The sequence below is a fragment of the Ranitomeya imitator genome, chromosome 3 (genome assembly GCF_032444005.1).
Source record: "Ranitomeya imitator isolate aRanImi1 chromosome 3, aRanImi1.pri, whole genome shotgun sequence".
In the NCBI taxonomy this organism is placed as follows: Eukaryota; Metazoa; Chordata; class Amphibia; order Anura; family Dendrobatidae; genus Ranitomeya; species Ranitomeya imitator.
This window is the reverse complement of record NC_091284.1, coordinates 90,446,823-90,473,806: the sequence shown is the minus strand read 5'-3', so window position 1 is coordinate 90,473,806 and position 26,984 is coordinate 90,446,823. Positions and strand designations below refer to the sequence as shown.

Below are 26,984 nucleotides of genomic sequence, written 5' to 3'. Positions count from 1 at the left end.
TCCTGGCCCACGTGACCGCTCTTCAGTTTTGATGGCTCGCACTGTGTGGAGCAATACTTCTGTCCCAGTGTCCGGCTATGAGAACCAAGAGAAAGCTCCATAGCCTGACACTGAGGAAGCGACTCCTGCTCCACAGACACAAGCGAGCGTGAGCGGCTAGTCTGAATTCAGGTCAGCCGAAGAGGACAAAGCAGAGCCGCAGAGAAAACCTTGGAGGATGAAAATTGAGAAGTATTTTTATACACTACATTACATAAATAATTAGGACAGAAAAACGTTTGTCGAGACATCTTCTGGAACGAAGTAGAGCAAAGTGCTGACTATTCTACATGCCTTGAGATTATTACATTAGAATAAGGTTACATTCCCACGGTGACATTTTGATGCTGCAGGTTTTCTGCACCATTTCTTCACCCGTTAAGTAAAATAGTTTACTTGCATTTTTTCTAAAATACGCAGAGCAAAAAAAACGTCAAAATTGCTCAGCATTGGGGGGGTCATCTCTAAGCCCAGAACATGACAGCAAGAAACCATAAACCTGGACTCAAAAATGTTTCCCCATAAAGTTAATTTTAATCAACATTTTAATGAATAGATCTTGGAATAATAATAATTTCCACAATTGGATGTGTTTAAATAAAATGTTCCTGTGCTGAGATAATCTTATAAATGTCTGTATATTCTCTTTTGCTTCCTCCCCTGCCCAGGAGCTGTGGTATGATCAGGCCATGTTCCTGTACGGTCAGACACGGCCATTACACAGTACACAGCAGGGGCACATTTATAAGATTATCTCGGCGCAGGAACATTTTATTTAAGCACATCCAATTGTGGAACTTATTATTATTCCAAGATCTATTGATTAAAATGTTGATTAAAATTAACTTTGTGGGGAAAACCCTTTAAGTATATGGGAAACATGAAAGGTTTTGACTTGACACAACAGAAACTTGCTCTATAAAAAAAACACCCTCTATAGACAAGTGTGTTAAATTACAAACAACCCAATAGCTCATTTATAAGTCCTCGGTTCTTTACAAAAGCGCTCCTAGTGTTAGTTCTTCTATAGGCTCACACTCCAGGTGACGGTTCCACACTGCATTTTTCTTACATGCAATGGACTTATTTACTTCAATGTACTTTACTCTCATTTTCTTCCCTTCAGTCCTAGATCTCGCACTGCTTTTTATTACTCTATACTCTGCTATAATTCCCTTAAGGCATCAGATGAGCAGATAGAGCCAGGACCATTATTGTCTGCTGTGGAGACTTAATTACCCTGCTCTCTATTTTCCTAAATAAGCTAATAATAGATGCTAAATATACAGTTATAATGTAGGAGATAACAGTGAAGCCCTCTTAATTGTGAGAAATGAGCTGTGCAGTCATCATTATCATCATCGATAGAAACTTCTGTCCCTCCTGTGAAGAACTTCAGAGATACAGTCTATGCAATTTCATCATAAAGGCATTTCTAATGACCGAGCTGGTGACACCCTTCGGAGGACATAGAGCCAATAATTCTCAGGGGGATCATCATGAGACGACATGACTCAACTGAAGAAAAGTATACCATGAATTTACAAATAGAAAGAAACAACTAAATAAGGTGATAGTAGCTAAATTGCATCGTTTTCATTAACTTTTTTTCGCCAAAAATGTGTGGCGAAAAAAGTGATGTAAAAATGGGTCATGGGTCGTAAGCCGGCTTATGTCTGTACTTCACGGTCAATTCTGAACTGGTTGCAGGTCTTCTGGACCATGAACGGTGGACGTGTGAAGACTAGAGAAAAGTATAAGTGATGCCGTTTACAGCTTTCGGAAGCAGGGACAGATATCGCTTATACGTGTTACACATTATTGTCAGGTTTTGGTAGTTTCTGAGTAACTAAGGTAATCATTGGACATTGTGAACGAAGAAGAAAATGATTGCCTGTTTTAATCAGTCATACCACAATGAAAAACCATTGTTGTAGTCTCACAGCAAAATGTACAGTCACTGCTGCTGAAAGCCCAGCTCACGTGACCGATGGGCAACTATGCTACGCACTATCCGGCTGGGAGGATCATGCTGATTAACAGACCCACAACCTCAATTTTTCAAACAGATCCCAATGTAGTTTCAAGAATTGTGGCGCTGATACATGACTTGAGGCCGCGCCACGCTGCACGTGCAAAATGTTTGGCGTAAATGACACTTCACGGGAAAGCTGAAAATGCCCTAAATGTGCAAAATAAGAAATGATCATGTAGTGATTTATCCAGAAAGTCAGTGCAATAAGCAAAGAAATGGAGAAGCGAGCAGCACACCAACATGTCAGACATGTGATTGAGGCAAACCAACCAGACCAAACAATTTTCAGAAGAATCGATGAGGTCTGGCTGCTACATAGATCTACTCTGGCCCTCCAGCAAAATCTAAAGTGGGCTGATATCTCGCCTGTTTGAGCAGAACACTACCAAAGTACTGTATGTTTTTTAGAAAATTACTCACTTTGCTCTTGTGCAGGTGTTGCAGGTGGCGGAGGTTCCTCTGGCAGAGTAGGCACAGGTGCAGGAGGAGCAGGAGGAGTAGCAGCAGCGGCCGAGGTCGGTGCAGCAGCAGCGGCCGCATTAGCAGCTTCATTAGCCATTGATCTAGTTATCCTCCCCTTCCTCCGGCCTTGGCTGTTTGCAGTTTTACGCCCCTTCGGAGTGGATTGTTCCCTTTCTTCATTGTCTTCTACTGCAATCTCAATTTTTTCTTTGGCATTTTCCCTAAAAGTTTTCAGTGAAACAAGCAAATGGCATCACTGCAGCCAGATCTGCAAATATATGTAGTATTGACCGTCTGAAAATACTTCAACGGCAATTTGGGGACAAATAAATGTAGTTGTACAATATTTCAGTTTACTTTCGGAATCAATTCCACAGTCTTTCCAAGATCTCTGTCTTGTGGGAACACAGGGACAGTGCCCTTAAGCCGCCAAAAACATTAGACTAACGTCGGCTGAACCCACTGATATCAACTGGACAGTTCTGAAAGGGAATCTGTCAGAATCAAGTGTCCTAAGCCGTCAGTATGGGCATGGACGTCATAGGAAGCGATATCCAGTGTGAGACATGTAGCGACTGACAGTGTACTCTGATCTATGCATCTCAAACTGGTAACGCCTCCTTTCATTTAAACTGATCTTTGGAGACAGATTCTTTGGGATATATCGTAACTGATAATTTGCATATTAAGAAAAACATGGATTTCTGTGGAATAAGACCATGGATCGCAGATATCAAGGTATCATTTTATCCAGATTCCTATGACCCGCATGCTAATATAGACAGCTTAGGAAGGTTGGAGCAGACGTGAATGACACACGGAATTCTTTCTGGTCATCTCACAAACTCACAGCTCATTTCACAAAGTGAAAACAAGAGTTAAACAAAAAGATTTGAAGGACCCTGGTCTAGTGGCTACGTCAGCAACTAGTCTGTGGCTAATAGACCACAGCCCAGCACAAAGTAATCAGTGCGGAGAACCCAACTAGTCAGAAAAGGGATGGCTCATGCCGACAAGTAGGAGGCTGTGGTCTGGTGGCCGTGGACTGCCGACATGGTAACTGGATCAGGGTCCTGCAAATCTTTTTGTCACATTAAAAACGCAATCCAATCCACAGGCAGCATGTTATAGAGCAGCACAGTGCTGTCATATCAGAGGAGGTCTACATGGGGGTCTGAAAGTCCACACATGCATGTCCGATGGAGACCAAATTCTGAAGCTGGGAGTAGACATCGTCAGACAGAACCTACAGAATGACACAGAAAGCTGACAAGCAAGATGAAGTCTCTGCTCCCTGCACAGCGGAACCGAGCTGGATGAGCAGATATCTGTATCTAGAGGGGTTTTTATGTGTCATTTGGGGTGGGAAAGCAATGGTGAAATGTAGTGGACAGCCCCTTTAAAAATGAGGGTCCCATTTAGTGTCTTGCGATGTATAAACATGCATACAGATCTATCTGTCAATCATTTATTCAAAGGACCGCCTAGTGGACTCCTAAGACCTGAGTTACATCAATGTGTTAGTGTCACCTTCTCCAGTACATGCTGCATCGTCCATATGTCCAGTGTGTGCATAAAGTGACTTGCGTGAGCTTTATCCAATAACCTAAGTTATGGCCTTTGTCTTGGAGAAACGCCTTATAAAGCCTACACGCACAGTCGCCATTTACTTTCTGTAAGTGACGCGGCTATATTTCTTTCACCACACAGACTGTACATTATTGATTCAATGCTTCGCTATATTTTCGACACCCTCTTTTACATTACAGCAGGGGTTAGAGGTTTCCTGCCCCCTTTGGTGACACAGGATGTGAGGCGTGCAACCACTATTCTTGCAGTGAGAACAGAAAACTCGACAAACCCCAAAAATCCCAATAGGCAAATGTACAGCAACGAACAGCAAGTGCAAAAATTAAAGGAAGAACATCTGTATGTGATGCAGGATGGAAAATGGAGACTGTAATGTCAGACCGAACATAGTATGCAGCCACCAGCGAGCAGATTGTGACCTGATCGCTGAGGAACATGGCAGAAAAATGGAACTACTCACTTAAACTCCTCCTTTTCTTCCTTCTCCTCTTCATCTCGTCGCTCCTCTTCTTTTTTCTCACTTTTTTCAGATTTCTCCTCTTCTATTTTATCAATTTCCTTTTCTTCTTGGGAAGGGCGTGTAATCTGTTGCTATTAGGGAAGAAAGGAAATGGCACAATTATTACATTGTTTCATTGCAGCACAAGGCAAGTACTGGCAACCATGTAAACCTTAATATTAAGATGCCACATGAGGGCAAGAGACCCCAATTCCAACAATGTATCACTTACTGGGCTTCTTGCTGTGGGTTTTGATAAATCTGGTATCTGCTGCAGATCTGCTAGTCTTCTCATTGATGAAGTCTTGCTATATATTTCTGGATATTCATGAGCTCTGGGTATCCCAGCACCCTCCCACCAACACCGATTGACAGCTGTATAAGCACAGCGTAGGTACCAAGCTGTCACTCAATGCCAGGGTTACACAGAGCTCAGCTTTCAGGAGACGTTTCTGCTGCAACTCTGCCAAACAGAGATATAGTCAAAACTAAAGCAAGAAGTCCAGCAAGGGACCCAGAGCTGGAATCAGGGTCTTTGTCACCAATGTTTATCCTTCCCAATCAAAAGGCAGAATAAAAAGGGAACAAACGCTCATTAAAGAGGACATTTACATCTAGAATAGGTACATCACATACAAGAGGTGTGCACTGAATACTCGTGTTTGGCTAACGGCTATTCCTCCAGACCTCCTGAGCGGAGGACACCAGACCCCATTGAGAAAAAGAATGGGAGGTGTTAAGATTCAACATGATTGATCCTTTTCTTTACAGACATAGGCAGAGCCAAGTCATGTGAATGAATACCATGAGGTGCATGGGTGTGACCTTAGGGACCACCACCAATCCTGAGAATAACGGTGACCCAGCCCTGAATCAGCTCTGCAGCCCCTTCGGTCTCTTTTCAGTGATGTCCTGGCCACAGCGCCATTCTAGGGAATGAGACCGCGGGCACCACTGCGCAGTGAAAAGCCCGGGCCGGCAGTGCTTGATCGGTGCGGTGGCTACTTCATTCTCAGGTCAGATTCTCACTTATCAAACAGTAATAGCAGCATTTTCCAACCAGTGGCCCGGGAGTCACATGTGGCTGTTTGTGGATCCCGAGGGTCTAGCAGGCTCAGATACCTTTGTGCCTTAGTGTGTCAATAACACTAAACCTTTGTACCAGAGACAAATCTCGATCCCGCAGTTATCCCCACACTGGTTACTACACTTTTCTCAATGCCTGGCTGGCATGGAGCGTAGGATGGAAATATCCTCGCTTGTCAGGCAGCCGCTTCTCTGCTAGCCAGAAGATGGCAGCAATAAACTACTTCTACAGACTTTTCAATATCCACAATTTATTGTGCAAGGGTTATAGTGACAGATAGAAAAACTGAAATGCGAAGGTCCCAAATTCTCCAAAGCCTGCAGACTTGTGAACGTCTACAGAAACTGGATTCTGTAGTATTCACCACCTGCATGAGCTCTACCCATGCGAGTCTGAGAGGCATCCAACTGCTTTAACCTACATGTAAAGCAAGGGTTAACACAGGGGGGAAATACCCCCAAGGAAATGTATATTATGACCGAGCCCTGCAAGTGAAAAGTGATCCCCTCAAATACACGTGTGTAGTGACGCGAGGCAGACGAGACAGAACCAAGGTCTATAACATATAATCCAAGAATGGAGCAAATAAAAGGCTCATATACAGAAATAGGATCTGCTGAAGTCAGGCCAACGTCCTGAAAGGAACAAATACATTGCCACAAACCATGAAAGGCAGGAAAGTGATCACATGGACCATACACTGCAGGAAAATGATCACATGGACCATGCACTGCAGGAAAATGATCACATGGACCATGCACTGCAGGAAAATGATCACATGGACCATACACTGCAGGGAAATGATCACATGGACCATACACTGCAGGAAAATGATCACATGGACCATACAATGCAGGAAAATGATCACATGGACCATACACTGCAGGAAAATGATCACATGGACCATACACTGCAGGAAAATGATCACATGGACCATACACTGCAGGGAAATGATCACATGGACCATACACTGCAGGGAAATGATCACATGGACTATACACTGCAGGGAAATGATCACAGGGACCATGCACTGCAGGAAAATGATCACATGGACCATACAATGCAGGAAAATGATCACATGGACCATACACTGCAGGAAAATGATCACATGGACCATACACTGCAGGAAAATGATCACATGGACCATGCACTGCAGGAAAATGATCACATGGACCATACACTGCAGGGAAATGATCACATGGACCATACAATGCAGGAAAATGATCACATGGACCATACAATGCAGGGAAATGATCACATGGACCATACACTGCAGGGAAATGATCACATGGACCATACAATGCAGGAAAATGATCACATGGACCATGCACTGCAGGAAAATGATCACATGGACCATACAATGCAGGAAAATGATCACATGGACCATACACTGCAGGAAAATGATCACATGGACCATGCACTGCAGGAAAATGATCACATGGACCATACAATGCAGGAAAATGATCACATGGACCATACACTGCAGGAAAATGATCACATGGACCATACACTGCAGGGAAATGATCACATGGACCATACACTGCAGGGAAATGATCACATGGACCATACAATGCAGGAAAATGATCACATGGACCATACAATGCAGGAAAATGATCACATGGACCATACAATGCAGGAAAATGATCACATGGACCATACACTGCAGGGAAATGATCACATGGACCATACACTGCAGGGAAATGATCACATGGACCATACACTGCAGGGAAATGATCACATGGACCATACACTGCAGGGAAATGATCACATGGACCATACACTGCAGGAAAATGATCACATGGACCATGCACTGCAGGAAAATGATCACATGGACCATACAATGCAGGAAAATGATCACATGGACCATACACTGCAGGAAAATGATCACATGGACCATGCACTGCAGGAAAATGATCACATGGACCATACAATGCAGGAAAATGATCACATGGACCATACACTGCAGGAAAATGATCACATGGACCATACACTGCAGGGAAATGATCACATGGACCATACACTGCAGGGAAATGATCACATGGACCATACAATGCAGGAAAATGATCACATGGACCATACAATGCAGGAAAATGATCACATGGACCATACAATGCAGGAAAATGATCACATGGACCATGCACTGCAGGAAAATGATCACATGGACCATACACTGCAGGCAAATGATCACATGGACCGTACACTGCAGGCAAATGATCACATGGACCGTACACTGCAGGAAAATGATCACATGGACCATACACTGCAGGCAAATGATCACATGGACCGTACACTGCAGGCAAATGATCACATGGACCGTACACTGCAGGCAAATGATCACATGGACCATACACTGCAGGAAAATGATCACATGGACCATACACTGCAGGAAAATGATCACATGGACCATGCACTGCAGGAAAATGATCACATGGACCATACACTGCAGGGAAATGATCACATGGACCATACAATGTAGGAAAATGATCACATCAATGATACAAGGCAGGAAAATGATCACATGGACCAAACAACGCAGGAAAATGATCACATGGACCATACAATGCAGGAAAATGATCACATGGACCATACACTGCAGGAAAATGATCACATGGACCATGCACTGCAGGAAAATGATCACATGGACCATACAATGCAGGAAAATGATCACATGGACCATACACTGCAGGAAAATGATCACATGGACCATACACTGCAGGGAAATGATCACATGGACCATACAATGTAGGAAAATGATCACATCAATGATACAAGGCAGGAAAATGATCACATGGACCAAACAACGCAGGAAAATGATCACATGGACCATACAATGCAGGAAAATGATCACATGGACCATACACTGCAGGAAAATGATCACATGGACCATGCACTGCAGGAAAATGATCACATGGACCATACAATGCAGGAAAATGATCACATGGACCATACACTGCAGGAAAATGATCACATGGACCATACACTGCAGGGAAATGATCACATGGACCATACACTGCAGGGAAATGATCACATGGACCATACAATGCAGGAAAATGATCACATGGACCATACAATGCAGGAAAATGATCACATGGACCATACAATGCAGGAAAATGATCACATGGACCATGCACTGCAGGAAAATGATCACATGGACCATACACTGCAGGCAAATGATCACATGGACCGTACACTGCAGGCAAATGATCACATGGACCGTACACTGCAGGAAAATGATCACATGGACCATACACTGCAGGCAAATGATCACATGGACCGTACACTGCAGGCAAATGATCACATGGACCGTACACTGCAGGCAAATGATCACATGGACCATACACTGCAGGAAAATGATCACATGGACCATACACTGCAGGAAAATGATCACATGGACCATGCACTGCAGGAAAATGATCACATGGACCATACACTGCAGGGAAATGATCACATGGACCATACAATGTAGGAAAATGATCACATCAATGATACAAGGCAGGAAAATGATCACATGGACCAAACAACGCAGGAAAATGATCACATGGACCATACAAAGCAGGAAAATGATCACATGGACCATACAAGGCAGGAAAATGATCACATGGCCCAAATAATGCAGGAAAATGATCACATGGACCATGCACTGCAGGAAAAATGATCACATGGACCATACAATGCAGGAAAATGATCACATGGACCATGCACTGCAGGAAAATGATCACATGGACCATGCACTGCAGGAAAATGATCACATGGACCATACACTGCAGGGAAATGATCACATGGACCATACAATGTAGGAAAATGATCACATCAATGATACAAGGCAGGAAAATGATCACATGGACCAAACAACGCAGGAAAATGATCACACGGACCATACAAGGCAGGAAAATGATCACATGGACCATACAAGGCAGGAAAATGATCACATGGACCATACAATGCAGCAAAATGATCACATCAACGATACAATGCAGGAAAATGATCACATGGCCCAAATAATGCAGGAAAATGATCACATGGACCATGCACTGCAGGAAAAATGATCACATGGACCATACAATGCAGGAAAATGATCACATGGACCATGCACTGCAGGAAAATGATCACATGGACCATACAAGGCAGGAAAATGATCACATGGACCAAACAACGCAGGAAAATGATCACATCAACGATACAATGCAGGAAAATGATCACATGGGCCATACAAGGCAGGAAAATGATCACATGGGCCATACAAGGCAGGAAAATGATCACATGGGCCATACAAGGCAGGAAAATGATCACATGGACCATACAATGCAGGAAAATGATCACATGGACCAAAACGCAGGAAAGTGATCACATGGACCAAAATGCAGGAAAATGATCACATGGACCATACAATGCAAGAAAATGATCACATCAACGATACAATGCAGGAAAATGATCACATAGACCATACAAGGCAGGAAAATGATCACATGGACCAAAACGCAGGAAAATGATCACATGGACCAAAACGCAGGAAAATAATCACATGGACCATACAATGTAGGAAAATGATCACATGGACCATACAATGCAGGAAAATGATCACATCAACGATACAATGCAGGAAAATGATCACATGGACCATACAAGGCAGGAAAATGATCACATGGACCAAAACGCAGGAAAATGATCACATGGACCATACAATGCAGGAGAATTATCACATCAACGATACAATGCAGGAAAATGATCACATGGACCATACAAGGCAGGAAGATGATCACATGGACCATACAATGTAGGAAAATGATCACATGGACCAAACAACGCAGGAAAATGATCACATGGACCAAAACGCAGGAAAATGATCACATGGACCATACAAGGCAGGAAAATGGTCACATGGATCAAACAACGCAGGAAAATGATCACATGGACAAAAACGCAGAAAAATGATCACATGAACCATACAATGCAGGAAAATGATCACATCAACGATACAATGCAGGAAAATGATCACATGGACCAAACATCGCAGGAAAATGATCACATGGACCAAAACGCAGGAAAATGATCACATGGACCAAACAACGCAGGAAAATGATCACATGGACCAAAACGCAGGAAAATGATCACATGGATCAAACAACGCAGGAAAATGATCACATGGACCATACAAGGCAGGAAAATGATCACATGGACCATACAATGCAGCAAAATGATCACATCAACGATACAATGCAGGAAAATGATCACATGGACCATACAATGCAGGAAAATGATCACATGGACCATGCAAGGCAGGAAAATGATCACATGGACCATACAATGTAGGAAAATGATCACATCAATGATACAAGGCAGGAAAATGATCACATGGACCAAACAACGCAGGAAAATGATCACATGGACCATACAAGGCAGGAAAATGATCACATGGACCATACAAGGCAGGAAAATGATCACATGGCCCAAATAATGCAGGAAAATGATCACATGGACCATGCACTGCAGGAAAAATGATCACATGGACCATACAATGCAGGAAAATGATCACATGGACCATGCACTGCAGGAAAATGATCACATGGACCATGCACTGCAGGAAAATGATCACATGGACCATACACTGCAGGGAAATGATCACATGGACCATACAATGTAGGAAAATGATCACATCAATGATACAAGGCAGGAAAATGATCACATGGACCAAACAACGCAGGAAAATGATCACACGGACCATACAAGGCAGGAAAATGATCACATGGACCATACAAGGCAGGAAAATGATCACATGGACCATACAATGCAGCAAAATGATCACATCAACGATACAATGCAGGAAAATGATCACATGGCCCAAATAATGCAGGAAAATGATCACATGGACCATGCACTGCAGGAAAAATGATCACATGGACCATACAATGCAGGAAAATGATCACATGGACCATGCACTGCAGGAAAATGATCACATGGACCATACAAGGCAGGAAAATGATCACATGGACCAAACAACGCAGGAAAATGATCACATCAACGATACAATGCAGGAAAATGATCACATGGGCCATACAAGGCAGGAAAATGATCACATGGGCCATACAAGGCAGGAAAATGATCACATGGGCCATACAAGGCAGGAAAATGATCACATGGACCATACAATGCAGGAAAATGATCACATGGACCAAAACGCAGGAAAGTGATCACATGGACCAAAATGCAGGAAAATGATCACATGGACCATACAATGCAAGAAAATGATCACATCAACGATACAATGCAGGAAAATGATCACATAGACCATACAAGGCAGGAAAATGATCACATGGACCAAAACGCAGGAAAATGATCACATGGACCAAAACGCAGGAAAATAATCACATGGACCATACAATGTAGGAAAATGATCACATGGACCATACAATGCAGGAAAATGATCACATCAACGATACAATGCAGGAAAATGATCACATGGACCAAAACGCAGGAAAATGATCACATGGACCATACAACGCAGGAAAATGATCACATCAACGATACAATGCAGGAAAATGATCACATGGACCATACAAGGCAGGAAAATGATCACATGGACCATACAATGTAGGAAAATGATCACATGGACCAAACAACGCAGGAAAATGATCACATGGACCAAAACGCAGGAAAATGATCACATGGACCATACAAGGCAGGAAAATGGTCACATGGATCAAACAACGCAGGAAAATGATCACATGGACAAAAACGCAGAAAAATGATCACATGAACCATACAATGCAGGAAAATGATCACATCAACGATACAATGCAGGAAAATGATCACATGGACCAAACATCGCAGGAAAATGATCACATGGACCAAAACGCAGGAAAATGATCACATGGACCAAACAACGCAGGAAAATGATCACATGGACCAAAACGCAGGAAAATGATCACATGGATCAAACAACGCAGGAAAATGATCACATGGACCATACAAGGCAGGAAAATGATCACATGGACCATACAATGCAGCAAAATGATCACATCAACGATACAATGCAGGAAAATGATCACATGGACCATACAATGCAGGAAAATGATCACATGGACCATGCAAGGCAGGAAAATGATCACATGGACCAAAACGCAGGAAAATGATCACATGGACCAAAACGCAGGAAAATGATCACATGGACCAAAACGCAGGAAAATGATCACATGGACCATACAATGTAGGAAAATGATCACATGGATCATGCACTGCAGGAAAATGATCACATGGACCATACAATGCAGGAAAATGATCACATGGACCATACAATGCAGCAAAATGATCATATCAACGATACAATGCAGGAAAATGATCACATGGACCACACAAGGCAGGAAAATGATCACATGGACCAAACAACGCAAGAAAATGATCACATGGACCATACAAGGCAGGAAAATGATCACATGGACCATACAATGCAGGAAAATGATCACATCAACGATACAAGGCAGGAAAATGATCACATGGACCATACAAAGTAGGAAAATGATCACATGGACCATACAATGCAGCAAAATGATCATATCAACGATACAATGCAGGAAAATGATCACATGGACCACACAAGGCAGGAAAATGATCACATGGACCAAACAACGCAAGAAAATGATCACATGGACCATACAAGGCAGGAAAATGATCACATGGACCATACAATGCAGGAAAATGATCACATCAACGATACAAGGCAGGAAAATGATCACATGGACCATACAATGCAGGAAAATGATCACATGGATCATGTAATGCAGAAGCATGATCACATGGACCATACAACACAGGAAAATGATCACATGGACCATACAAAGTAGGAAAATGATCACATGGACCATACAAAGTAGGAAAATGATCACATGGACCATATAATGCAGGAAAATGATCACATGGACCAGACAACGCAGGAAAATGATCACATGGATCATGTAATGCAGAAGCATGATCACATGGACCATACAACACAGGAAAATGATCACATGGATCATGTAATGCAGAAGCATGATCACTTGGACCATACAAAGCAGGAAAACGATCACATGGACCATACAAAGCAGGAAAACGATCACATGGACCATACAATGCAGGAAAATGATCACATGGACCATACAATACAGCAAAATGATCACATCAACGATACAATGCAGGAAAATGATCACATGGACCACACAAGGCAGGAAAATGATCACATGGACCAAACAACGCAGGAAAATGATCACATAGACCAAACAACGCAGGAAAATGATCACATGGACCAAATAACGCAGGAAAATGGTCAGATGGACCATACAAAGTAGGAAAATGATCACATGGACCATACAATGCAGGAAAATGATCACATGGACCATACAACACAGGAAAATGATCACATGGACCATACAAAGTAGGAAAATGGTCACATGGACCATACAATGCAGGAAAATGATCACATGGATCATACAATGCAGGAGCATGATCACATGGACCATACAACACAGGAAAATGATCACATGGACCATACAAAGCAGGAAAACGATCACATGGACCATACAAAGCAGGAAAACGATCACATGGACCATACAATGCAGGAAAATGATCACATGGACCATACAATGCAGGGAAATGATCACATGGACCAAAACGCAGGAAAATGATCACATGGATCATACAATGCAGGAGCATGATCACATGGACCATACAACACAGGAAAATGATCACATGGACCATACAAAGCAGGAAAACGATCACATGGACCATACAAAGCAGGAAAACGATCACATGGACCATACAATGCAGGAAAATGATCACATGGACCATACAATGCAGGGAAATGATCACATGGACCATACAATGCAGGGAAATGATCACATGGACCAAAACGCAGGAAAATGATCACATGGATCAAACAACGCAGGAAAATGATCACATGGACCATACAAAGCAGGAAAACGATCACATGGACCATACAATGCAGGAAAATGATCACATGGACCATACAACGCAGGGAAATGATCACATGGACCATACCCTGAACCGCCAACATCCGGCCATTAGTAGCCTGCAGCAGTCCTTCAGAAAACCCAGAAAATTCAAGAATTTACACAGCAAAGAAGCTGCAACCACGCCGTCAATCAGATTTAGGTACTTTGCGCAACCAGCGCTCATCTACATAAATATAGCTCGTCAAATCCATATAGATGATAAAGGGTTAAACCCACCGTCATTGTGACACATCCTGTGACCCTGTCTAAGTTAGAAATTATCTCATACACCAGGTATGAAACGCATTAAAGTGGATTCCACCGCGGCCTTCTTCATTACCACGACACCTGCTTCTGAAGACACTATTCTGACAGCTGCCGAGTGTAAAGCGTCCAGACCACGAGACGAGAAACACGCATGCTTTTTACCCCTGGCCATACTGATCTGAAACCCTCCTGCAAAATTCACGGCAGTAGCCACCGCCGCTAGCACGCACCTGCACATTCATCTGCTCCTGCACAAGGTTCCCCGTCACCTTGGCGGAAGGTGGATACTTGGCCTGGGGCGAATCTCAGTAGGAAGACATTCAGGAGGGGGCACAACGGCAGAGGCATCACTATCCGCTGTACAAAAGTTGCCTGACCCGGCAGCATGTTTATTCCAGGAAATTGTGTCATCCTGCCACTTAAGCTGCCTACAGAAGAGTTGACCATCTCACATGCAAGCTACTAATCTCGCAAGGGTTACTCAAGGTAATCCCGACTGTACTCAGCTTGATTGGCTGCAACAGCAGTAGAGCAAATTTCTGTTTAGTCAGATCACAGCGCTCTGCCACCTGCTACACACAGGAAAGCTATGCCGGAGCTTACAGAGAGGTGTGCAGAACGGCAGAGGAGCCTTCTCTAATAGCTGCTATATTCTACTCTTCTAGAATCTGCTCGTCTCCTGCCAGATACTAGAAGATCAGGAATGAATAAAGGTTGGGGTGATAGCGGAACCCCAATTATTCCTATTCTACAGGAACGGAGACAGCCAAGTACGCAATCTGGAGAACTGCCAAAACCTTCACTGAAATGTGCTGTGTAATGTTCTGCTTTCCCTGCTGGGAGAAAAGGGCTTACACCAGCAATAATGACCGATCATAGGAAGATCCAGCAGGACAGCACTAAAAAGGCAGATGGGGGACTTTACTTACAGTGGTTATCAAGCACTTGAATTATTTTTCCTTATTGGGCTAAGAACGTAGCTGGATGTAGTTGCCAACTACCTGCCGGTTCTGCCCGGCAATGATCCTGCTTCATTTCACCTCTCGTCAACAGAGCATCTCTTCCTCTTCTGCTCTGTAAATGGGGCATCACAGCAGACATAATACTGATCGACAGCTGGATCTCCGCAGTTAGGCAGCGGGGAGCCGGCTGTCAATCAGGGTGACATTGGCAGTGAAGCTAGGCCGACTGAGCAGAGCGGAAAAGAAGAAGCCGCTCTGTGGACGTGATGTCACCAGTAGGAGAATTGTCGGTGTGAGTGGTCCGCGACCCAGCAGACATCATCGCAGGGCAGAACAACCAGGTAGTTAGCAACTATCTGCCTGTAAGTTTTTAGCAGAATAAGGAAAAATAACCAAACTCCTGGCCAAATCCTTTAAATAGACCACCTGTTTTATCCTATATTGTAAAATCAATTGCCTATATAGCTGTAAAAAATAAATAAATAAAAACACGCACAAAATACAGACATTTGTCTTATGTAATTTTTTTTGGCCTTTAGGAGTTTCCTAGACTTTTTAGCATTAAGAAAAAAAATATATAATATTGGGCACAATGTATTTTATAAAATACTTTTTTTTATTGTTTTTTATGCCAGTCTTAAAAATGTTGTCCACTACTCAGAGAACCCCTTCCCACTGTTTCTCCCAGTAATATAATAATACTTATAAGGAAGGAATGTGGTGGAGTAAAATGTGCCTAAATCATCAAGAGGCAACACACCAGAAATGTTACCCCAGTCAGGGACCAGAGTACATTTCTGGCTCAAGTTACACCCCTAACTTTTGAAGAATTTGTCGCGCGGGCATAGTCACGTTCCACCCATGCTCAACCCACTTTGGGACTGGTGTGAAAACATCAAGTCGCAAAATTTGTGCACAACAACAAGTTGCGCAAGATGTTCGCAACTTTTCAAGGTATTTTATGCCAGAAATCTGTTGCTTATTCTGACGGACCGTCTTCATTTAGCAGAGACAAATGCATGTGTGTGACTCTTGCCTGGAAAGGGCATGATCATCAAACCCTTACTTTGCTTTTTGGTACACTTCATTAAACAATAATCAAATCCAGGAGGACAGCTTGTTTGGCCTAAAGAATAACTTCAGAAGTGACAAATCTTGACAATGTACCGTATTTTTTTCAGACTATAAGACACATTTTTTTCCTCCAAAAATGTGGAGGAAAATGGGGGTGCGTCTTATAGCCCGGATGTACCGTCTCTGGCTGTGGTGGGGAGGTAGGGGAACAACAGAAGCAGAGCACCGGGTCACAGGAGGCAGGAACCTTCGGCTGCAGCTAATACCTGTACCTGCTGCTAAAGAGAAATGAATATTCACTGCATTTCACGCCCATGCGAGTGGAGGGCAGTGAATATTCATTTAAGAGCAGACACGCTATTAGCTGCAGCAGCCGGCTTCCTACAGATACCGGGCGTTCGTGTGTGTACCCGTTACTTAAGGCAACAAATATTCACTGCTCTCCACTCCCATAGGCATGGAATGCAGCAAATATTCATTCCCTTTAGCAGCAGCACACGTGAAAGCCCAGCAGCTGCTGGAAGCTGGCAGCTGCGGCTAACACTGTGCTCACTATTAAAGAGCAATGAATATTCACTACTCTCCACGCACATAGTCCCAGTGTGGAGAGTAATGAATATTCCCAGCAGCTGTCCTCTGCTTGTAAGCAATGTATGACATCCCAGCCATGCGCTGCTTACAAGCATAAATCAGCTGCTGGCATCAGAACATGACACTGCGAGGGAGCAGTGTTTTTTGATGGGGTGTCATGCATACCAGGATGGGGGGCCAATCATACCAAGATGGGGATGAGGAGGCTATACATACCAGGATGGGGGATGAGGGGACCACGCATACCAGGATGGGGGATGAGGAAGCCGTGCATACCAGGATAGGGATGAGGGGGCCATGCATACCAGGATAGGGATGAGGGGGCCATGCATACCAGGGTAGGGATGAGAGGGCCATGCATAACAGGATGGGGATGAGGGAACCATATATACACCAGGATAGGGGATATTAGTACAAAATTGACCACATTATTGCTTCAATTTTTTTTTACTAATTTCCTCCTCTAACACCTAGGTGGGTCTTATGGTCAGGTGCGTCTTATAGTCTGAAAAATTACAGTCACTTATTTTCGTGTTGCAAGCTTCTATACATGAACCCATTTAGGACGTAGCAATTTTTTTCGCATTTTTTTCCCCTCCTCTTCTTCCAGAAGCTATGACTTTTTTTTTTGTAGACATAGTAAGGCCTTGTTTTTGGCAGGATTAGTTGTAGTTTTGAATGACATCATTCATTTTGCAATAAAATATACTGAAAATAAAAATTGGAGGTAGGAGGGCAATTTCTCAGTGTGGTGACATGGTGATAAAAAATGCAGTTCCGCCATGTTCTTTGGGGCTTTATTTTATGGCATTCAATGTATGATAAAAATGATTCTCCAAGTCAGACAATTACGGCAATGAGAGCTTGTTTTACGCGTGGTGAACTGATGATTTAATTGACACCAATTTGGATTATGTAGATTTGATTGCTTTTTTCTGTATTTTTTTTTTTTAGGAATCTGTTTGAGTATAACTTTATGGCATTGCGAGTTTTTTTTTTTTTTAAATCTCTTTTTTTTTGTCCATGTAGGGAACTTTAACTTGTGATTTTCTGATCACTTATGTGGTATGCTGCTCTCCTATGAAGCTCTCCCATCACAGCTGTAACAAAAATGGCAATGATAGGGGACTTCAGCAGACCCCCGGTTACTATGGTAGCCCATTAACACTCCACAACCCTGTAAGGATGGGTGGGGGGAGGGTATGGGATGAGAACCAGAGATTGACGGTGGTATTTAAATAGTTAATAGCTGTGGTCAGAGCACAGCACTGGCTGCTGTTAGAGACCAGCTATGTTATGTAACATAGTCATTATTCACCGTGGGTGGCAAGAGCGCAGCTCCTGAGACACCTCCATACTCCAGCACAGAAAATGCTTACGTCCATTTGTGCAAACTGGTTAATATCCAATTAACGCCCGCATAATACCCATAATGGCAGATGGAGAGCACGTACCTGGTTTCGGCCTCTCCTCTTGCCGTAGTTCCTTCTTACAAGAGCTTTATAGTTTTCATTTTTCTTAGTTAAATAATAATAAAGCACACAATCCGCAATGTTCTGAAAAGAAAGGAAGTATTCAGGTTTGGCTTGTTAGTTTCTTACAACCAGCAGAAAACACTGGACAAAACGATAATGTGGAGAAAAATCTTGACAAGTTAAAGTGAACCTGACAACGGATTCATGCTGCCCGTGGTTCGTTCTGGCAACTGTGTGTTTTACTCTCAAACAATGTGACGCATCAGAGAAAAGCTATCCTGAAAAGCTCACTCTGTATTTCTCAGCAGTACAAGCCCCCTCTGTTCCCCCCATCCAACCAGGAAAAGCATCTTCTCTGTGTCTCGCACTGAGAAAAGCATCCCCCTACTCTCCGTTTCCCCCACCAGAAAAATAAAATCCCTCTCTGTTCCTCCTACCTGCAATAACAATACCTCTGTGTCTACCATGTGCAATAACATTTCCTATGTCTCTCCCACCTACAATAACACATCCTCTATGCCTCCCACCTACAATACCACCTCATGTGTGTCTCCAACCTACATTAATACCTCCTGTTTCTCCCACCTACAATAATACCTCCAGTTTCTCCCACCTACAATAATACCTCCAGTTTCTCCCACCTACAATAATGCCTGTTTCTCCCACCTACAATAATGCCTCCAGTTTCTCCCACCTACAATAATGCCTCCAGTTTCTCCCACCTACAATAATGCCTCCAGTTTCTCCCACCTACAATAATGCCTCTAGTTCCTCCCACCTACAATAACACCTCCCGTTTCTCCCACCTACAATAATGCCTCCAGTTTCTCCCACCTACAATAACACCTCCCGTTTCTCCCACCTACAATAATGCCTCCAGTTTCTCCCACCTACAATAATGCCTCCAGTTTCTCCCACCTACAATAATGCCTCTAGTTCCTCCCACCTACAATAACACCTCCCGTTTCTCCCACCTACAATAATGCCTCCAGTTTCTCCCACCTACAATAACACCTCCCGTTTCTCCCACCTACAATAATGCCTCCAGTTTCTCCCACCTACAATAATACCTCCAGTTTCTCCCACCTACAATAATGCCTCTAGTTCCTCCCACCTACAATAACACCTCCCGTTTCTCCCACCTACAATAATGCCTCCAGTTTCTCCCACCTACAATAACACCTCCCGTTTCTCCCACCTACAATAATGCCTCCAGTTTCTCCCACCTACAATAATACCTCCAGTTTCTCCCACCTACAATAATACCTCCAGCTTCTCCCACCTACAATATTACCTCCAGTTTCTCCCACCCTACAATACCTCGTTTCTCGAGAAACCAAGCACACGACAAAGATATGCATAGCAAGAATAATTTTACTCAATGAAATACAAGTAAAAATGCCATGCCACAAGGACTGATATATAAATAAGGGTAAGTCGCTACCAAATTCAGAACAAAAGAGATGTGGGTCAATAAAGACCCAAAAACGACCAAAAACCCAAATAAAGATATGTAAACATCAACTTTATTATTGCACAAAAATGTATATATATACAAAAAGACATATAATACAAAGGAACAGATGAGGCTCAGTACCACAGGGTGTGCAAGGACACCACTGAAAGAGCATAAAAGGAGCGCACGGAGTCGGGGTCAAAGTCTACTCCATACTAATACAAGGTGGACTATAAAGTCCATACCACTATGCTGGAAAATATTAATACCATTATACATCCACATAGACACTAAAAGGGCCCAATAACATGAGTATCATGAATGAATATACATTACCTAAAACAGGGCAAATGGGTAGACCAGATCCAGGGTCCGTGCGCCCTCCCCAACGCACGTTTCGGTGATAAACCTTCCTCAGGGGGAATGTACAGAGAGGTCGGGTGTGCGACTATATAACTACTAAAACCGGAAATAGAAAGCCGCCGTAACCGGAAATGGAACACCGCCGCAACCGGAAGTGACATATAGTCACTAAGCAACCAATTCCCTATGTAACCAAGTAAAACAAGATCAAGCGGCGATGTCACCGCTAATCCGACACCAGCGGGTACGCCGCACAACGCCGTACACTGGGTCGACATAGAGCCCTGTGTCCCCCAGCAACGAGCGCGTAGCGGCGCAGCCATAGTGTCAAGGCAACACGGGAACACAGCCGCGCATGCGCAAAGGCATGCTATGGACAGAAACTCCATCTTGGAATAGGGAAAAGGGCAAATCGCGGCAAAAACGGCAGGAATAGAAGGGAAATACCACGAATAGACTTACACAGATAGGGACATGTGGAAAGTACAGATAAACACCTACAGACAGCAAATAAAACAGATAACACACACAATCAGATATATACATAAAATAATAATAAATGACTAAGGAAAAACAAATTAAGAATTACACCTATGAGGTCGTATACAAACGACACTATATAGATCCATGTGTAGCGCACAGAGCAACTGCGATAGCATTAATGACCAGCTGATAGTTCATATATATAAGCAAAAGCAACTTGTAATCAAATCATGTTTGTATACGACCTCATAGGTGTAATTCTTAATTTGTTTTTCCTTAGTCATTTATTATTATTTTATGTATATATCTGATTGTGTGTGTTATCTGTTTTATTTGCTGTCTGTAGGTGTTTATCTGTACTTTCCACATGTCCCTATCTGTGTAAGTCTATTCGTGGTATTTCCCTTCTATTCCTGTCGTTTTTGCCGCGATTTGCCCTTTTCCCTATTCCAAGATGGAGTTTCTGTCCATAGCATGCCTTTGCGCATGCGCGGCTGTGTTCCCGTGTTGCCTTGACACTATGGCTGCGCCGCTACGCGCTCGTTGCTGGGGGACACAGGGCCCTGTGCCGACCCAGTGTATGGCGTTGTGCGGCGTACCCGCTGGTGTCGGATTAGCAGTGACATCGCCGCTTGATCTTGTTTTACTTGGTTACATAGGGAATTGGTTGCTTAGTGACTATATGTCACTTCCGGTTGCGGCGGTATTCCATTTCCGGTTACGGCGGCTTTCTATTTCCGGTTTTAGTAGTTATATAGTCGCACACCCGACCTCTCTGTACATTCCCCCTGAGGAAGGTTTATCACCGAAACGTGCGTTGGGGAGGGCGTACGGACCCTGGATCTGGTCTACCCATTTGCCCTGTTTTAGGTAATGTATATTCATTCATGATACTCATGTTATTGGGCCCTTTTAGTGTCTATGTGGATGTATAATGGTATTAATATTTTCCAGCATAGTGGTATGGACTTTATAGTCCACCTTGTATTAGTATGGAGTAGACTTTGACCCCGGCTCCGTGCGCTCCTTTTATGCTCTTTCAGTGGTGTCCTTGTACACCCTGTGGTACTGAGCCTCATCTGTTCCTTTGTATTATATGTCTTTTTATATATATATACATTTTTGTGCAATAATAAAGTTGATGTTTACATATCTTTATTTGGGTTTTTGGTCGTTTTTGGGTCTTTATTGACCCACATCTCTTTAATAACTCGTTTCTCCCACCTACAATATTACCTCCAGTTTCTCCCACCCTTCAATAATACCTCCAGTTTCTCCCACCTACAATACCTCCAGTTTCTCCCACCTACAATAATACCTCCAGTTTCTCCCACCCTACAATACCTCCAGTTTCTCCCACCTATAATACCTCCAGTTTCTCCCACCTACAATATTACCTCCAGTTTCTCCCACCTACAATATTACCTCCAGTTTCTCCCACCTGCAATACCTCCAGTTTCTCCCACCTACAATATTACCTCCAGTTTCTCCCACCCTACAATACCTCCAGTTTCTCCCACTTACAATATTACCTCCAGTTTCTCCCACCTACAATATTACCTCCAGTTTCTCCCACCTACAATAATGCCTCCAGTTTCTCCCACCTACAATAATGCCTCCAGTTTCTCCCACCTACAATAATGCCTCCAGTTTCTCCCACCCTACAATATTACCTCCAGCTTCTCCCACCCTACAATAATACCTTCAGTTTCTCCCACCTACAATAATACCTCCAGTTTCTCCCACCTACAATAATATGGTACATCCAGTTTCTCCCACCTACAATAATACGGTGCCTCTAGTTTCTCCCACCTACAATAATGCCTCCAGTTTCTCCCACCTACAATAATACCTCCAGTTTCTCCCACCTACGACAACGCCTCTTCTGTGTCTCCTAGCTACAACTCCTGTGTCTCCCATCTACAAAAATACTGTCCCTCCTCCATGCATCCTATCTTTAACAGCGCCTCCTCTGTGTCTCCCACATACAACTTTGTGACTCGCACCTACAATAACACCTCCTGGTTCTCCCACCTACAATAATGCCTCCTCTGTCTCCCACCTATAACACCGCCTCTGTGTCTCCCACCCACAATAATGCCTACTGTGTCTCCCACCTATAACACCCTCATCTGTGTCTGTCATCTACAATAACACCTCCTACGTACAACACCTCCTGTCTCTAGAGATGCTGTGGCTACTAGCCGAGCCATTTTGGATGAGCACGGGGCAGCCTTCCCACCATAGTGACTAGCCACCCTTCCCGCCATAGTGACTGGCCACCCTTCCCGTCATGGTGACTGGCCACCCTTCCCGCCATGGTGACTGGCCACCCTTCCCGCCATAGTGACTGGCCACCCTTCCCGGTCCTAACTTCCTATCATCTGTACTTCCAACAGGTGGCGCTATAGAGTTTAAGTCCTCTTTTTCTCAGAAGAGGCAATTTGCATATCATCTGTCTCTGCGTTTCTGTCTTGACAAACCCACCATCACGCAGTGAAGACCAAGTTAAAAGGGAAAGACTTTGTGGCTGGAATTTTGGAATTATTCTGGCTGAAAATATAATTTCCATTAAATAAAATGTGGTTATTTCCTGCAGTGGGCATCCATTGAGGTTCAGTTCTCTGAAATGTGAGTGATCATTTAACAGTGTTTTGTTCATCACTAGTATGGGTGTAATCCCATTCTATATATGTTGTGTTGTTATTTCGCATGGTGTCTGTATTCACTACCCACAAGTGATGCACTGTCTAAACATGAGCTCCTTGTAACCATCGGGAAGGTCCTCATTTCAAGCACAGATATTCCTCATTTCAAGCCCACAATCATGCAGAGTTATCGACTGTTTAATAAGTAAATTCCTTCAGGGTAAAATTGCTGCATAAAGTTCTGGGTAATTTTAGTCACATGCTTTTGTTTTGCTAAGATCTCCGGGTACGTTATTATGCAGGTAACTCCGTATATACTCGAGTATAAGCCGAGATTTTCAGCCCACTTTTTTGGGCTGAAAGTCCCCTTCTCGGCTTATACTCGAGTCATATACCGGGGGTCGGCAGGGTAGGGGGAGCGGGGGCTGTGTAGTTATACTTGCCTGCTGCAGCGCGGTCCCTGCAGTCCCTGGCTTCCCCGGCGCTGCAGATTCTTCCTGTACTGAGTGGTCACATGGCACCGCTCATTACAGAAATGAATAGGCGGCTCCACCTCCCATAGGGGAGGAGCCGCATATTCATTGCTGTAAATGACCGGTAACTGTGACCGCTCAATACAGAAAGAAGCTGCAGCGCCGGGGAAGCCAGGGACTGCAGGGACCGCGCCGGAGCAGGTAAGTATACGGGGAGCGCAGCGCTGCGCGATATTTACCTGCTCCTCGCTCCGATGCGGCTCCGTCTGCAGCGTCTCCTGGCAGTGACGCTCAGGTTAGAGGGCGCTGTGATGTAGTCAGTGCGCGCCCTCTGCTGAGCGTCAGTGCTGGAGACGGAGCCGCACGAGGAGCAAGTAAATATTGAAAGTGCCGGCGTCCTGAGCGAAGAGAGGTGAGTATGTGATTTTTTTTTTTTTATGGCAGCACCAGCAGCATTATATATGGCACAGCTTTATAAGGAGCATCTATGGGGCCAAAAAGTACGGTGCAGAGCATTATATATGGCACAGCTTTATATGGAGCATCTATGGGGCCATAAAGAACGGTGAAGAGCATTATATATGGCACAGCTTTATATGGAGCATCTATGGGGCCATAAAGAACGGTGAAGAGCATTATATATGGCACAGCATTATATAAGGAGCATCTATGGGGCCAAAAAGTACGGTGCAGAGCATTATATATGGCACAGCTTTATAAGGAGCATCTATGGGGAAATAATGAACAGTGCAGAGCAATATACCGTATATGGGGCACAGCTTTATAAGGAGCATCTATGGGGCCATAATCAATGGTGCATAGCAATATACCGTATATGGGGCACAGCTTTATAAGCAGCATCTATGGGGCCATAATCAACGGTGCAGAGCATTATATGTGGCACAGATTTATATGGAGCATCTATGGGGCCATAATGAACGGTGCAGAGCATTGTATATAGCACAGTTGTATATGGAGCATCTATGGGGCAATAATGAACGGTATGGAGCATCTATTTTTATTTTTGAAATTTACGAGTAGCTGCTGCATTTTCCACCCTAGGCTTATACTCGAGTCAACAAGTTTTCCCAGTTTTTTGTGGCAAAATTAGGGGGGTCGGCTTATACTCGGGTCGGCTTATACTCGAGTATATACGGTAGTGGCTTGAAAAACTGCAGCGTGGGAGGGATCCAGCAGCAGATCACAGGTCGTGGTGTTGATCTCTAGAACACCTTTTGCACAGATCATGTAGCAAATTAATAAAATGTATGTGCTGGGATAAGGTGTTATCTGAGCATGCTCGCGTGCCGAGTGTCTCTGGCACACTCAAAAAATATGTTCGAGTCCCTGCAGCTGCATGTCTCGTGGTTGTTCGACCGTCACAACAAACTGTTGGGCAATCTCTCCATGTGTTGCGGCTGTCGAACATCCGCGTAGACTGGAACATATTATTCAAGCACGCTGAAGACACTCAGCTAGCACATGAGCATGATCAGATAACACTTTATCCCAGCAGGTTCTCTCATCACTAATTCTTAGGGTTACAAACCAAGTAAAGTATATAAGCAAAGGAAATAGTTGGTTTGACTTAAAAAAAGAAATGAGCCGCAATAACAACAATAGCCGGCGTCTCCTCCTCGCTCTGATCAGGGAAACTTACAGTGACTGTAGAGGATCTCATCCTCGTGGTGCGGGGCTTAGTGTCTCCATATCACTGACATAACCAGTAGGGGAAAACTAAGGTAACAGTATCCCCCATCAGCAGCCATTGCTGAAGCCTGTGGGCCGTCCAACTCCATCTTGCAAAGATTTGTGAATGAGGTAGGGTAAACGTTCTATAAACCTATCCCAAAGGTTCAAGACATTTTGAACATTTATGTTCCTTACGAAGAGATTCCCTGATGCCTTCTCCCAGTGCATCTTCATTAAAAAGGCACGTTCTCCCAAAAACAATGTGAATGTAGGGGGCTGAGGACTAAGTCATGTGTGGATCCTGTAGCTCATACTATTTGTAAAAGTTTCCTTACATGAGGAATGCATCCACGTTTCAGCATCAGACATCTTTTTTTCTTTTTTTTTTAAAGGGAATCTGTCACCTCATTTTCCGTATATAAACTGCGGCCACCGCCATTAGGGGCTTATCTACAGCATTCTGGAATGCTGTAGATAAGCCCCCATGTATCTTGAAAGATAAGAAAAACAACTTAGATTATACTCACCCAGGTGCGGTCCCGTCCGATGGGCGTTACGGTCCGGTCCGGCTCCTCCAATCTTCATGCGATGACGTCCTCTTCTTTGCTTCCTGTCGCGGCTCCTGCGTAGGCGTACTTATCTGCTCTGTTGAGGACAGCGTAAAGTACTGCAATGCGCAGGCGCTGGGCCTCTCTGACCTTTCCCGGCGCCTGCGCACTGCAGTACTTTGCTCTGCCCTCAACAGAGCAGATAAGTGCGCAGGAGCCGCGACAGGAAGACAAGAAGAGGACGTCATCGTATGAAGAT

General features: G+C 43.8%; 1 protein-coding gene across 7 annotated transcripts in view; it reads right to left on the bottom strand.

Annotated features, from left to right (window-relative positions):
* The window catches only part of NCOR1 (nuclear receptor corepressor 1), a 197,346-nt gene that overhangs the window by 65,588 nt on the left and 104,774 nt on the right, over window positions 1-26,984 (bottom strand). For all 7 annotated transcript variants that reach the window (XM_069761106.1, XM_069761111.1, XM_069761107.1 and 4 more), the window contains exons 14-16: window positions 19,042-19,143; window positions 4,587-4,717; window positions 2,495-2,757 (exon numbers count right to left, since the gene is read on the bottom strand). In XM_069761106.1, the coding sequence (XP_069617207.1) occupies window positions 2,495-2,757; window positions 4,587-4,717; window positions 19,042-19,143 (496 nt within the window). The remainder of the gene's footprint in view (window positions 1-2,494; window positions 2,758-4,586; window positions 4,718-19,041; window positions 19,144-26,984) is intronic.